A 15,992-nucleotide genomic window follows, 5' to 3' on the forward strand; every position below is an offset into this window, starting at 1 on the left:
TTTGAGATGTTTTATATAGCATCTCAGACATCTTAAAATACATAGGCGAAAAAATTGACATTATAAAGCATTTTAGAAGGCAAAAAAAACATACATCATTAGGCAACTTATATAACACGAAGTGACAAGCAGGAAAACAAAATATCATCAGCCTTAGAGCAAAACACACAAATACAGAAGCTAGTTATACAGAATTTCATCTTACCAAAAATTACACAATAATTAGAAATAGAACCGAACAGATTTTTTTTGAAAATAATGACAGGAGCTCTGCCTTTCAATTAAGATAGAGAAAAAGAGTTTATGTACAAGCAAGAGAACACTCCGAAAAGGGTATTAAGGACCCCGGGAGTAGGAGAATCCAAAGAAAACACTTTCTGCAGGGGCAAAAACAAAGGGTACTAAGCGAAAGTGAAGGCCCTCCTCCTTTGCTCTATGTCCTCTTTGATTCTTGTGGCCACCTATGACACCGTTTTTGAGGTATTATTAAAAATTCTTCTATTTCTCTCTTTTCAAATATTTCAAAATGTGTAGATCACTACCCTATTGAGCCATCTGCGTTCAGTGATTGGCACTTTTTACTGTCTCTTCCCACCATGCTTTGATCTGCACTGGGTCACCCTGAGGCTGTGCCAGCAGCACATTGAAGTTCTCTCAAGAGAGAATTGGGTCCCAAACTATCTTTGCAAAAGGGCAGCACAAGCAAAGATGTAGGACGATTTCTAAGGGCCCATTGCAAAGGACACAATGCTCTTCATGTGGCCATCCTCTCTTTTGTAGGTTTTGAGCTATGAGAATTTTGTCTTGTATTAGAACCTAGGTGAAGAACTTGCATTTGTTTTCCACCTATGCATTCCAAATCACACTACTAATTTTTGACCTTGTTGCATTAGTAAATTTTTGATATAATAGAGCCAAAATTGATGCGATAGCTTGGTGTCGCATTAGTTTTGCATTGATGCGAGCCGATGCAATAACTCTAGATGCAATAGCCTTGTCGCATCGGTTTAATTATCGAAATCACTAGAGAAATATTCTCCACCTCGATCAGACCTTAAACGTTTAATTTTTCTTTCAAGTTGGTTCTCAACCTCAGCTTTATAGGCCTTAAAATAATTAAATGTTTCATCTTTTGTTTTTAAGAGATACACATAGCAAAATCTTGTGGAGTCATCTATAAAAGTGAGAAAGTAACGTTTTCCATCTTTGGTTAAAATTCCATTCATCTCACATAGATCAGAATGAATAAGTTCTAGAGGTGCCAAATTTCTCAACTCAACAGCCTTACGAGGTTTGCGAGTTTGTTTTGATTCAACACACACATGGCACTTAGACTTTTTAAAATTCCATTCATCTCACATAGATCAGAATGAATAAGTTCTAGAGGTGCCAAATTCCTCAGCTCAGCAGCCTTATGAGGTTTGCGAGTTTGTTTTGATTCAACACACACATGACACTTAGACTTTTTAACCAAGTTAAATTTAGGAATTAAATTCAGATTTGCTAAGCACATAAGACAGCCATAACTTGCATGACAAAACCGTGAATGCCATAAATCTGACTCATCAGAAATATCAACAGAGTTCACAAGTTTATTACAAACATCATGCAACGATAAGCGGAACAAATCTCCGCAATCATATCCTTTACCCACAAACGAACCATGTCTCGACACAACACATTTATTTGATTCAAGAACAACTCTATAGCCATCTCGGCATAGCATAGATGCACTAACAAGATTTTTCTTCATGGAGGGAACATACTGTACGTTCTTTAATGGCACCGTCTTTCCCGAAGTAAACTTCAGAATGACCATACCAACACCAAGAACATGAGCACGTGACCCATTACCCATCAGCAAAGCACCGGACCTCCCGACCTGGTAAGTGGCAAACAAAGAGACATCAGCACATACATGAATATTTGCACCACTGTCCATCCACCACTCAGGTGAATTACAAACTGAAAGAACAAATGGTAAGGAATTACCATACCCAGATGTTCCATCTCCAGTTTCAGTAGTAACCATGTTTATAGCTTTCTTCTTCTGTTTGAACTTACGATCAGGGCACTCACTTGCCCAATGATCCTCACTGCCACACACAAAGCCGCCATCTTTCTTCTTCTTCTTATTGTTATTTTGTTTCTTGAACTGTGTGGTTTGGACGGGTTTAGGAGTGTTCTCCTTCTTTTTCTAGATCTTCTTCTTGTTCCACTTGTGAGTTTTCTTCTGCACCACATTGGCAGATGAGGTCTCAACACCTTTTCCATTGTCTTTTGCTCTAGCCCTCTCCTCAACATCTAGAGTGCCAATGAGTTCCTCAACATTGAACTCTTGCCTCTTGTGTTTGAGAGAGGTGTCAAAGTCCTTCCAAGAAGGTGGCAACTTGGCAATAATACTGCGGGGGTATAAACCCCTATACCCTCATAGATCGACATAGGCCGCACCATCAGAGGTGGCTCGGCCCACAAGATGAAGACGTGCGACGCACGACGCTGGTCGGCGTGCACCGCAAAGCTACAAGATATTGTACCGAATAGGATACTTTGCTTGTAACTCTGTCCCTTCACAGTATATAAGGAGGGACAGGGGTCCCCTAAAGGACAGGTCATACACAACTCAACACAATTCAATTCAACACACAGCAATACAATCAGATGCAGGACGTAGGTATTACGCCCACACGGCGGCCGAACCTAGATAAAACCTTGTCTGTGTCTTGTGTCACCATCGAGTTTGTAGTTTGCGCACCTGTCTGCCAATAAACTACTACCGTGGGTATACCCCAAGGTAGACTACCAACTAGCTTTCGTCGACAGTGGCACGCCAGGTAGGGGGTGTGCATACAACATCCCAGACGACCCAGATGGTTATCATCCCCGACTTCATGGCTGTGACAGACGACTTCACGTTCACCATCAGCTTCAACAGCTTCACCGCCACGACCACGGAGGAGGTGTAGATCCGATCTGTGCCATCGACGTCGGTCGTGGTTCCAACCACGCTAGCTATGACTCCGACTACTCCAGCAACGTCTCCGACCACGCCGACAACGCGTCACCCGCTTCGCTGCTACAAAGAGAGGCAGATCGACAACACGACCTGCTCGGGTTATCGACCAAGTTATTTGGCCTACTTGCTCTGACCACCAGTTGCAATAATAATCGCCGCGAAGAATGGTGCTACGACAACCGCGACCACCGTCATGACAACAAGTCAAAAAAACTCGAGGGCCAAACAATTTTGTCACCACCGACCAGACTTTCGTCAAAAGATAAGTACACTTCTAATATTTTATTTATTTTTGGCATAATATTTTTTATTATCCTTCAGAAACAACTTTTTGGTTAGCCGAATAGTTTTTATCTTATACGAGTTTTTCAGAGCCGGCACTGTCTCCGACTCCTCCCTACACGTGCATGAGATCCGCCCTCTGCGTTCTAACTCCTCCCTACACGTGCATGAGATCCGCCCTCTGCGTTCTAGGTGGTCGGCAATAGCTCTCTGGCGAGGCTGGCAATCCTATGCGTGTCTTGGTTCCGCACCTTATTCTGATTGTTGGCTAGACCAGAGCTGGTACAAGCACTAGAATGAATTAACTACTCATGCTAATTTTATAAAAAAAATCTAAAACTTATCTCAGTGCTGATTTTTTATCTAGAGTTTATTTATACATCATGTACTACCTATTCTCTATATTTATTTTTCAGGAGTTTGGCCCAGTCAACAAGCTACGCTCGGGGACTCGTCGACTATTCCCTATGCTGTGCTCGGGAACTGCTCCGACCACCGAGCATGTTTACGTTCCCAACCACGCTTGGGGACTTCTCGAGTAGTCTCTACGCTGTGCTTGAAGACTGTGCTGACCATCGAGCACGTTTACGTTTCCAACCATGCTCGGAGACTTATCTACCAGTCCCTACGCTATGCTCGGGGACTGTGCCGACCTTCGAGCACGTTTACGTTCCCAACCATGTTCGGGGACTGGTCGACCAGTCTCTATGCCGTTCTCGGGGACTGTGCTGACCACCGAGCACGATTACATTCCCAACCGTGCTCGGGGACTCATCAATCACTCCCTGCGCTGTGCTTGGAACTTGCTTCGATTACTCTCCGACCACATCTTGGGGACTGCTTTTCTCAGATACATATGTATTGGACTGGATAATTTGAAATTTTTAGACCTTGCTACAAGGCTCATACTTCGCTTTCCAGCAAGCTTGGGGACTACATCGGTATGATGCACCTAGCGATGCATCTCAGCATTAAAATTTCTATGTGGATTTTTCTTCTTAGACCCTGGCACCACGTGACTACGCCACCTACTACCAGGCTCGGGGACTAAGTGGGCACACTTCACCTTACAGTAAATATGCTTGCTTTTTTAAGGTCTGTACTTTTCAGAAAAGTAAAGTGGGCACACTTCACCGGGAAAGAAATCTTTTTTCTCAAAGGCACCATGCATTATTCGAACAACCTGCTTCTTCGGTGTTGACATTGATCAAGTATCAATTGTTCGGGCGTTTTCCTACTGGTCGGAGACGTCAAGCCTCACTAGCCGAAGAAGCTCAAGACAGCGTGATACATCATAATACATGGAGCTCGGGGACTAGCTGCGGGGGTATAAACCCCTATACCCTCATGGGTCGACATGGGCCGCACCATCAGAGGTGGCTCGGCCCACAAGATGAAGACGTGCGGCGCACGACGTTGGTCGGCGTGCACCTCAAAGCTACAAGATATTGTACCAAATAGGATACTTTGCTTGTAACTCTATCCCTTGACAGTATATAAGGAGGGGCAGGGGTCCCCTAAAGGACAGGTCATATACAACTCAACACAGTTCAATTCAACACACAGCAATACAATCAGACGCAAGACGTAGGTATTACGCCCACACGGCGGCCGAACCTGGATAAAACATTTTCTGTGTCTTGCGTTACCATCGAGTTCGTAGTTTGCGCACCTGTCTACCGATAAACTACTACCGTGGGTATACCCCAAGGTAGACTACCGACTAGCTTACGTCGACAAATACCGCCAGCCACAAACTTGTCGAGCAAAAGACAAGGGAACAATTCAAGTTCCTTAGCTATTGCCTGAATCTCATAAGCCTGTTCCACTACAGATCGGTTCTCAACCATCTGGTAGTCAAACAGCTGCTCCATAAGATACAACTCGCTACCAGCATCAGTAACTCCAAACTTTCCCACAAGTGCATCCCATAGTTCTTTCCCTGTAGGATGGATGATATAGCTTTTCTGGAACTTAGGATCAAGTGCGCTAATCACTGCACCATGAAAGAGGTTGTCATCAACCTTAAACTTTGCCTCATCCACAGGAGGTAAGTTAGCAGGTTTGCCCTCAGCGGCATGATAACATGTCATTGCAGTTAGCCACAGTTCCATTTTAGCTTTCAAAAGCAAGAAGTTTTTCTCATCAAAAGGATCAGGCTTCAAAGCAGCAGCAAAACCTCTGACGGAAAAATTCCTATTATAATTAGGTTTTTGGATTGTTAGAATTATAGGCAATTTCCATATCATTTTAATTCCGTAAATTAAAAATATGATGATGACATATAAAACATTATTAATAAATGATAGCATGGTATGACACATGTTCATAACAACAATAAACATGTGAACAGGTAACATGTGCAGCATATATATACAATAAATATTTAAACATGGGACATCAATAGTACTGCATATGCAACATTGTAACAGAACTAATGAAACACAAAAACAGTAACATGTGAAACAGAACGACTGTTTGACAGAAACAAATATGCAGAAGACATAACTAGCAGGAACAGACATAAGACATCTTACGAAACGATGCAACAGAGCAAATGAAACATGTTCATAGCAGTATATGAAACGATACAACTGAATCACAGACACATACAGACATGGCATATACTTCAGAATGATAACAGATAGCAACAGACTGACGAAACAGAACAGCAAACCATATGAAACATATTCATGACAGCATATGAAACAACAGATAGAAACTATTGAAACAAACACAATCTGGACGACGTAAAACAAGGAGAAGATGAACAGATCATACCCCGACGATCCCGACCCTTGTCCTGTCTCTAGTGTCATGTTTAGGAAGAGGGTGAAGACGGCAGCGGTGCTCCTCCCATTGTGACGAAGAAGCGATCCACAACAATACACCAGGAAGAAGAAGAACAAGACGTCGATCGGCGGAGGCGGTGTTGGGCAGTCGCGTAGACGCTCCCCAAAAACCTAATTGCCGTCCTCCCCGTGCAAGGATAACGAACGACAAGGGCTTCGGAGGCACCTGCCCTCTCCCTTCTCCGTGCGCGTGGATCGAGGAGATGGAGAAGCCTACGTTGCTGCGGAATTGTGTCTCTGGATTGTGTTCTTTTCTTATTGTACCAAAGAGATGAGTCTCCTATTTATCCTTATGGCTGGAGAGGAGAGGAGCAGAAGGGACTCCCCTGTTGGCGGCTGAGGAGAGGGTTTTCACGCGGAGTTGAAACTCCCTCAATTACTTATCGAAACACCCGCAGATAATGAGTTGAAACTCCCACATAATTGAGTTGAAACTCCCGTACCGTCATCCTACCACTCCAACCCTTGGACTTCTAATTTGGTACAATATATATTGTCCATAATTACACACCGTAGAGTTTATTGATTTATTGAATATATAAATGGGTCTAACCCATAATAAATCCAACACAAGCAATCAAGATCTATGGTGGTTAGTGCGTTCTCAGATGCAGATTGGGCAGGTTGTGTGGATGACCGTCAATCAAGAGGTGGTTTTGCTGTTTTCTTGGTGACAATTTAATCTCATGGACAACAAGAAAACAAGCAACTATTTCAAGGTCGAGCACAGAAGCTGAGTATAAGGCACTAGCTAATGCCACTGCTGAGATGATGTGGATCAAAAAGTTGCTGGCTGAACTTAAGATTCCACATTCTCCTATGGCGCGGCTGTGGTGTGATAACTTGGGAGCAAAATATTTGTCTGCTAATCCTGTCTTCCATGATAGAACAAAACATATCGAGATAGATTTTCACTTTGTTCGTGAACAAGTGGCTGCTAAATTGCTCGACATTCGCTTCATTGCTACTGGGGGTCAATTAGCAGATGGTTTTACCAAGGCAATTCCGGCTGTGAAGGTGCATCAATTTCGATACAATCTTAACCTTGTGAGTGGCTAAGATTGAGGGGGATGTTAAGATATTTGTTCATTAGTTAGTTGGGATTGTTTTCCTGGCGTGTGTTGGTTGTTAACCACCACGTATAACTTGTAACATAAGTAGATAGATATCTTTGAGGTTGTTGTATTTCATACTTGTGCTTGTGCACGTGTGTGTGTATATATATATATATATATATATATATATATATATATATATATATATATATATATATATATATATATATATATAGAAAGAGTATACTCTGTAGCTAGCTAGGCCAGTCATGCGCCCGGCCGCACGTCTGGTTTTGAAGCTGGCCAATGGAGCTGCATGCCTGCATGCACATCAACATTTACTATCGCTAATTATTATCCTGCCGGACACGCAATGTTCACGTGATTGTCAACATATGCATGTTCCCTGATTATAGTAACTGGGCTATTGCAGATCTCAATTACGTTTTATGATAAATTTTAAATGGTTTACTAGAATTATTTTTATAGAACAATGCTTCACTAAAATCTATGCTGCCTCTTTTACGGTAATCAATTTACTAGACTTACAAATAGTTATAGAATCTATACTATGCCTTAATTTCTACCCTTACTAATTAGAGGCATCATTATTACTTGATTTTTACAGTAAATTTTACTATATTTTACAGTAATCTTTACTAGATTTTTACATAATTATTTACTAGAAATATATGCCTGATCAGCGTCAACTTGTAGTTACGATAATATTTTTACTATTTTTTTTTTGAGAATTATTTACTAGTAACACATCGGAGGAATTACTAACCACCGCATGTGTGCTTGCGAGATATCATCTCAAGAAGATCCACATGTTTCTTTTTACGAGAAAGATGTTGACAATGAACTAGGAAATAATATGCTGAATTACGAGAATGGTGTTGGCAACTGACTATAATATCTTTCTGAAGAAATGCAAAATTTGGTACATATGTTTCTACTATGAAATGTCTGGCAACACGAAGTGAACCATGTATCTTTGCTGCTGCTGTGTGAATCACAAACTCATTTTGCCAACAGATCTGCAAGAATAAATGGATTATTATCAATCTAAATGAAGGATTGAAGGGTGAGAAATGGTAAAAAATGCGCAAGAAAGGGAATACTTTCCAAGAAGAATGCATGCAGACGGACTGACGGAGGGCGGCCGTGTCGGGGAAGGATGCAGAGAGGGAGGTCGTGCCATTGCTCAGCATCTCTGCAGCGGCCCTCGCCTGAGCAACGAGAGAAGGGCGTTGCGGATGCTGCTGGTCCCACGTGTCCTGTACTCCCGTCAGGATGGAGGAGGCGCGAACAATGGGTGGTTGGGAGGACCGGCCGCTGCCGTCGTCGGAGTGCAGGCCGTGATCCCAAAGGTGTCGCCGCAGGTTGCCGTCACTGCTGGTGTTGTTGTTGGCTCGTTGCTAACGCCGCCGGTACCGGAGCCGTCGTGGCTGGGACATCATTCCGGTAGTGCGGGAGCCATCGTGGATGGAGCGCTGCTCGCCGAGCGCGTGATGAAGGCGGTGGCCGCCATCACCAGTTGGTGACCCGCGCCGCGCCGGTGGTGGAGGACAGACCCAGTGACCCACGCCCCCATGGGGACACCGCCGCCACCGGAGGTGGGAAGGACGCCGCCACCTGTGATTGAATTGGAGAGGACTCGACGCTGCCGCCAGTGGGAGGAGCCGTCGTGCCGTGCACTTTTGTGGGAGGAGCCGCCATGCGGCAGAGTGATTTTTGTTCGTGACTACCCTCGGGAAGGAAGTGACGTGATTAGCGGGATCCTATATGCGGTCTAATTTAATCCCTTGATTTACGATCCAAAGCAAGCAACGGCTGAAGAATTTAGTAAAACAGACATAATTTGCGGGGTGTGGCTCCATTTGCATGGAGCACGCTAGGGGAATCAATCAATACATGCATGCATGCATTAGTCATGCATTCGTGAGAAGGGACCACAAAGCCAAAGCCACACGGCTGACCTACCGTGGATGAATGGACGCGCATGGTGCGCTGGTGACACGAGCCAGTTTTGATCTGGCCATTCTGTAGCCAGCCATAAGGTATTAGTTCTATATATATATATATATTACTCTATAACTGGCTACAAAATAATTTATTTTGTAGCCACTTTGAGTTACGATAATGACTATATAATTTACAAGATTATAGTAACTCCTTAAGTGGTTTACTATAACATTACGGTAAATATCCCCATGTGCTATAGTAACCCAATATACATATTACTGTAAATTAGTGTATAAAATTATCGTAAATGGAGGTGGCTACAGAATAACATATTTTGTAGCTAGCTACAGAGTATACTCTCCCTATATATAGATATATCATATATATCATATAGGGTTTTCCCAAATTCTTTCACTCCCATCTTATGAAGTGATGACGTGAATGCCTTTGGATTAAAAAAAATGCCAAGCAAATCATCGTGGATGTCTGAAACACTGCTCCGTGTTGCCAAAATGTTCAGGTCGTGATGATGGGTGAGCTGCCACTGCTACAGTACAAAGGAAGGAAGGGGTAGAATAAGTGCGTTATTATGTTAGCATTCTGTTAGTGAACTAAAATGGTACTGTATGTACTTTACGTGTGTCAGACAGACTGATCATTACCTTGTATATATCGAGGCAAAGATGATGAGAGTTAAGCTTGGATCTCCTCGACCTGGTTCACCTCACTGCTGCTAGCTTCATTGCTTCCGAGAGAACCCTGTTCAATTTCCAGGCTCTCAAAAACCCAGAAGTGCCCCCCGGCAAATAAGTTAAACTGAGCATTGTTGGGATGTTGCCGGGCTTCTTTTCTCACCACGTCAATGATCGCCCTGATGCAGGGGCTGTCTCCTTGATACCATTCATTGCATTGGAACTGGACATGTCGAAGGCTCCCGAGGTGCTTGATACCCATAGGGGGGACTGTATTTGATGGGCCACCGTAGAACTGGAACTCGAGCACAAGCAACTCCAGCCTTGGCATAGCTCCTTCCTGGAAGGCAACTCGTGGGACTCGGCTGTCAACAGTGAGGCTAGAGAGCACTAAGAACCCTTCACGGCCAATGACTATGGGCTTCCTGGGGACACCATCGAACCTTAGCTTTAGCCACTGCAGGTTGGGCATCTCCCGAAGAATCTTGAGATCCTGCTCCTCTAGTTTGCAGATCCTGATATCCAAGAAGCCAATATTGTTGAAGTGTTCTTTGATCCACTGAGGGATGTGCATGTGCTTGGTGTGGTTGATTAGTCCGCCATCAACGCCGGCCATGAAGGACAGGATCTCCCCGGCTAGCGATGACACCAGATTACTATTCTTGCAAGCTTGGCGGACGCACTTGGGCAACCCCTCCAGTTTTGGAAGCTGAGCAGCTTCTATGGGTTGCATGCCGACGTCATCCTTTAAATACTTGAGATTCTGCAGTCCCCCGATTTCCCTTGGAATCTTCCTCACCTTCGTGTTGCCCAAATCTAGATACTCCAAATGCTGCAGTTTTCCAATATCCCGAGGGACCTTTGTGATCGCTGTACCATACAAATTCAGGTAGACCAACCACTTGAGATTGCTGATCTCACGGGGCAGTTCTGTTAGATTTGTTGAAGTCAGGTTCAGCGTCTCCAAATGCTGCAGTTTTCCAATATCCCGAGGCATCTTTGTGATCTGTGTATAACTCAAATCCAGATACGCCAACCGCTGGAGATTGCTGATCTCAGGAGGCAGCTCTTTTATCCCTGTTGTTCCCTTAACGTCCAGAGTCACCAAGTGCTGCAGATTCCCAATCTCCTTGGGCAGCTCACTGATCCATGTGCCACTAATGTCCAGAGTCTCCAAGTGCTGTAGTTTCCCAATCTCCTTGGGCAGCTCTCTGATCCCTGTGCAACTCATATCCAGCGTCTTCAGATGCTGCAGTTTCCCAATCTCCTTGGGTAGCTCTGTGATCTCTCTGTTCTCACTCACATCCAGAGTCTTCAGTTGCTTGAGGTCACCAATCTCAGCAGGTAATCTTGTGATCTTTGTTGCAGTCACTTCCAAAGTGTCCAAGTACTTCAGCCTCCCTATGTCCGCTGGGATTTCAATGATCCCATCCCCACAAAGGAGCAGGTGCCTTAGATGGAGCAGTCCACACATATCCTTGAGATGTTGATTCTCAAGAACCTGATTGTATCGACATCGAACATCCAATACTCGCAGGTGTTGCAAACGCTCGTAGGGGACTCTCTTGGCACCTTCAAGAACTACAAGGGATCGAATATGATGCCAACCAATTCGTGACAAAGGCTGCACTGCATCACTGCTCGGCCAGTAGTCAATACATAGCCGGCCAACTGGAGAGGATGGAGCGCCATCAGAAGTGCAAGTGACGAAATTGTCTTGTCGCACCTTCCATCTAAGGTAATTCCGCATCATGGGGTGCAATTTGCAAAAACCATCACTCAGGAATTCACTAAACAATAATCCCCTTCTGACAAGCTCGTCAAAGTAATCTTTTGCTGCCTTCTCCGTGCAAACAAAACCTTCAGCGATCCATCGCCTGACCAAATCATCCCTATAAAAATGGTGACCTTCAGGGTATATGCTGCAGTACAACAAGCAGTTCTTCAACATATGATGAGGAAGATGGTTGTACCCAAGCTCCAAACTCTCTACTAATGGTTGATAACCTGGGGTCTTCTGAATTCCAATTCTCTTAACTTGTTTCAAAATCTCGTCTTGCAGAGCTGGTGTCCCTAGTAAACACAGCCCTTGTTGTTCTCGACGCTCTCGCTCCTTTGCCAATGCCGACACCAGACAAGCCACTGCTAATGGCGTACCACGACACATTTTCACAATATCGTGGCCAAGCTGAAAACCTTCTCCAAACATGTTACCATTCCTGTCAATCATTTTACTAGTGAACGCTGATCCATCCCAATCACCACTATTACCAATTTTGTGGGCCAAGGTATCAAAATCATCACGCCACTTGTCGGTTATAGCATTAACACGACTGGTCGTGAGAATTCTACTGCCCAGATTATTATCTGGAAGAGACTTCTTGATGGTTCCCCATTCCTCACAATTCCAGATATCGTCAATTATAACCAGGTACCTGCACAAGTTGAAAGAGAATTATTTTTTGAACAGAAACAGAGACAATTATAAACCAGCAGGAGGTACTTGTACAACGTGGCCTTCTTTTCAAAGATACCTTCATTATAAAAAAAACTTACCATACCTACTATTATTGCAGTACCTATATAGAATTCTATACTATATCATTAGGGTTCATAGCCATGTTCAGGCACAAACACAACAAAAATACGGTGGCCCGGTGCATATATGCAACTTGGATGCCAGGCAAATCAGTAAAAAGCAACCAAGAATGAGTACTTAGGGTGCTCTTGAATGCAACAAGTCCTATCAATTCAAGGGCTCGCTAGAATGCGATTGTTCGGGGATATATAGGGCCGCGTAGTGCTTAGGTTTATCAAAAAAACGGGTTCCTTTATACACTACTGGACCTGGTGCTTTGCCGAGTGGCACTCGGCAAAGCACACGACAAATCTTTCATCAACAAAGCGGTCTTTGCCGAGTGCGATTTTCGAGCACTCGGCAAAATCTTTGTCGAGTGAAAAATTGAAACGAAAAAATCTAAAAAAATAAGATTTTTTTGGGGGGAGGCCCCCACAAGCTAGCACCCGTCCGTCTCTGTCGAAGTCACAAGTCAGCCGGTGGGATTCGAATCATTGATCTCCCTCTCACGTGTCTACCGTGTCTATATTGCATTTCGGTACCTCATATATTATAACAAACCATGTATAAATTGATTATTTAAGGCCCTAAATGATTTCAAATCAACAAGTTGTCAACTATAAAATTTCATAACTTTTTAAGATCTACAATTTTTATTTAAAGAGTTTAAGAATTTCTCCACCATATCCGAGATCGTTTACAAAATTTGAATTTTAAATTTAAGAAATTCAAACATAGTTTTTGCATGAGAAGATTATTTCAAATAAAAAGTTGTCAACTACGAAGTTTTATAATTTTTTGAGATATATAAAGTTTATTTAGAAAGTTTTTCCATCCGAGGTTGTTTGAAAAATTCAAATTTTAAAATTTTCAAATAAAGATACAATTTTGCATGACAAAATGAACTCAAATGAAAAAGTTGCAAACTACAAAATTTTATAACTTCTCAAGATCTATAAAATTTATTTTGGTTGTTTGATCATTTGTCCATCCAACATGGTGATTCTAATATTTTTCACAAAACTTATATATTTCTCTTGTAGTTTCATAAACTATAAGAGAGATGTGCAAAATTTATGAACAAGTCTATTTTCACTTTGTCAAATGAGGAAATGACCAAAATAATGGTTGTAGATTTTGAGAAGTTATAAAAGGTTGAAAACTTTTTGATTTGAATTCATTTAGAGATTCAAAATTTGATTTGAAATTTTCTTTACCAAGGAAGGCCTTTGCTGAGTGTAAAAAAACACACGACAAAGAGGCTTCTTTGCTGAGTGTCAAAAAAACACTCGGCAAGACCTTTTTGTTGCGTATTTTTGCCGAGTATTTCTTTTAGCATTCGGCAATCAGCTTCTTTGTTGAGTGCTAAAAAAAAACACTTGGCAAAACCATTTGACACTCGGCAAAGCTGGATTCTGGTAGTGATATCTGGAACTAATTTCATGAGCACGGTTGGAACAAGGTTTATAACACTTGGTTAAAGATTAGTAATAAAGGCTTCAAGAACAACGAGACAACAGCTTCAAGGCAGCATTTCTAGAACCCCTGGGCACCACGCACAATACACACATGCACGTAGCAAGGAGAAGGCTCACACCACAAATGGTGAGCGATAGGACCTCATCATATGTAACCATTTCCTATTACAAATTGGGTGCTCTAAAGGTGTATCCACGTCAATACTCATGAGTCACTATATAAAGAAGTCACGTATCCACACCCTTATCATAAACGCGACCACGCACGTGCGTCTGCAGTGGTACTACTACAGACGTATTTTTCTAATGTGCATATGTAGTAAGCCGCCGGTGGAGGTCGCCAGCCCGGCAAGAACAACACGCATCAGTAATAAAGCCCTTATGGCAGACACGTGTTAGTAAAACACGTCTGAGCTAAAACTTCAGACACACTTTGATAAAAGGGAGAATTGGCTGTGGGACATGCAGAATGGTGGTCATTTGCCAGCGGACACTCGGAAAAATTAGATTGCTCAAAGACACTTCGTTTCTTGTCAAATTTGCTGGCGGACACTAATCAAACATTATTACAAAATAGATATAAAATCATATAAGTGCTAGATGATGAGAACTTAGTGAAAGCATTGTTTAGTAAAAGCATTGTATAAAAATCACATTGTATAAAAGCATGACTATTGTATCATGTTATGATTGCAGTAGCATTTGAATATAGACGTTGGAGTGAAGAATATGTAAACATGCGCACCTTTTGTCCTTTAGGAAATTCGATATGATGCCAATGAGATATTCCCCGGTCACTGCCTTAGTGCCACCAAGTAAAACAGCAGTACTATCATCATCAGCTGCTACTTGTCGGAGAATGCTTGCCAGAACCTCTGTCATGTTGTGACATGAAGTGATTGACACAAAAGCCCGGGCGTCGAACTTATCTTCAATCGCTTCATACACGAGGCGGGCAAGAGTTGTTTTGCCCATCCCGGCAGCTCCAAGGATGGCTGCCATTTTGAGCTCCGGTGTGTTCTCCTCTTCTCCTACCAGGTGTTTGATGAGCGTATCCCTCGGTTCTTCCATCTCCACAAGCTCTGAAATGTCCTTGTGGACATAGGGATCGACGACTCGATGATGCCGATTGCCAGGACCAGACTCGTGGACGGTGGTTTTCGTTGCTGAAAATAAGCTCGAGAATGTGGTCTTAGTGGTGGTCAGGGAAGTCTCCATCTTCCACTTCTTGCAGCACCGCTCACACACGTCGTCGGCTCTTCTCTTCAGATCCTGGAAAGGACTCGGCTGGGTCTTGTCCTCCTCCATGAAGCGCTTGCCATCGTTGCTGCGCTTCAAACTGAGGATGAAGTCGTCCATGGCGTCGTTGATGTCGTCGGCGAGATGCCACGCTTCCATCCTCAGCTCCTTGCCTGCCGCATCAAGATCTGTCTGCCTCTCCCATATCACCCAAAGGATTGAGTGGATGGACTTGAGCTTGGATCTGATGAGCTTCACGTCGTTCCGGGTCCGACGCCGAAGCTGGTACTCACTGCGCCGCCGACGCAGAGTGCCGAGCTTCTCCATGACGGGGCCTATAGCCCCCGTGGCTGCGGTCACGGGAGCCGCCTCCATGTCTGAGGGCGACTCGGAGCTTGAGTTACGATGCCGTGGAGGTGGATTTCCGAATATAATTATCACTTTACTATATGATACCGGCCGGTGACGCGTGCTGGGCGCTTCAGAGAGAGCTGTCCTTTCCTTGTGCAGTTCTGCTATGCTATGATATTGCACCAAACCGAGATTATTGTAACCTTGCTAGGAGCAGCAGAGGGAATCCAACGTCGCTAGCTTTAGACACGCGCTACAGCTATATATTATCGCAAGTATAAAGGGGTCAAAAGTTGTGGATTTGATCTCATGCTTTTACTTTTCGTTTTTCCTTTGGATAATGTTTTGCTTGACTTTATTTTCATTTTGCTAAAGCACATATGTAGTTATCATTTTTTCTAATAAAGCACTAACCTTTTTCTTTTGGATAAGCAACAAATCAACGAATCTTCATAGGGCCCAATCAAAAGATATAAACGTG

At 43.3% G+C, this 15,992-nt stretch overlaps 1 protein-coding gene across 2 annotated transcripts; it reads right to left on the reverse strand.

Annotated features, from left to right (window-relative positions):
• On the reverse strand, nt 9,363-15,869 carry LOC8075051 (putative disease resistance RPP13-like protein 3). 2 transcript variants are annotated; one of them, XM_021453258.1, is made up of 3 exons: nt 14,667-15,869; nt 9,836-12,300; nt 9,363-9,717 (listed from the first exon to the last, which is right to left on the reverse strand). In XM_021453258.1, the coding sequence occupies exons 1-2, from the start codon at nt 15,533-15,535 to the stop codon at nt 9,867-9,869; spliced, it is 3,303 nt and encodes a 1,100-aa protein (XP_021308933.1). In that variant the 5' UTR covers nt 15,536-15,869; the 3' UTR covers nt 9,363-9,717; nt 9,836-9,866. The 2 variants fall into 2 exon arrangements, with proteins under 2 accessions (XP_021308933.1, XP_002461600.1); XM_002461555.2 differs by having other exon boundaries at nt 9,363-9,720.

Source organism: Sorghum bicolor, chromosome 2, assembly GCF_000003195.3.
Source record: "Sorghum bicolor cultivar BTx623 chromosome 2, Sorghum_bicolor_NCBIv3, whole genome shotgun sequence".
Classification (NCBI taxonomy): Eukaryota; Viridiplantae; Streptophyta; class Magnoliopsida; order Poales; family Poaceae; genus Sorghum; species Sorghum bicolor.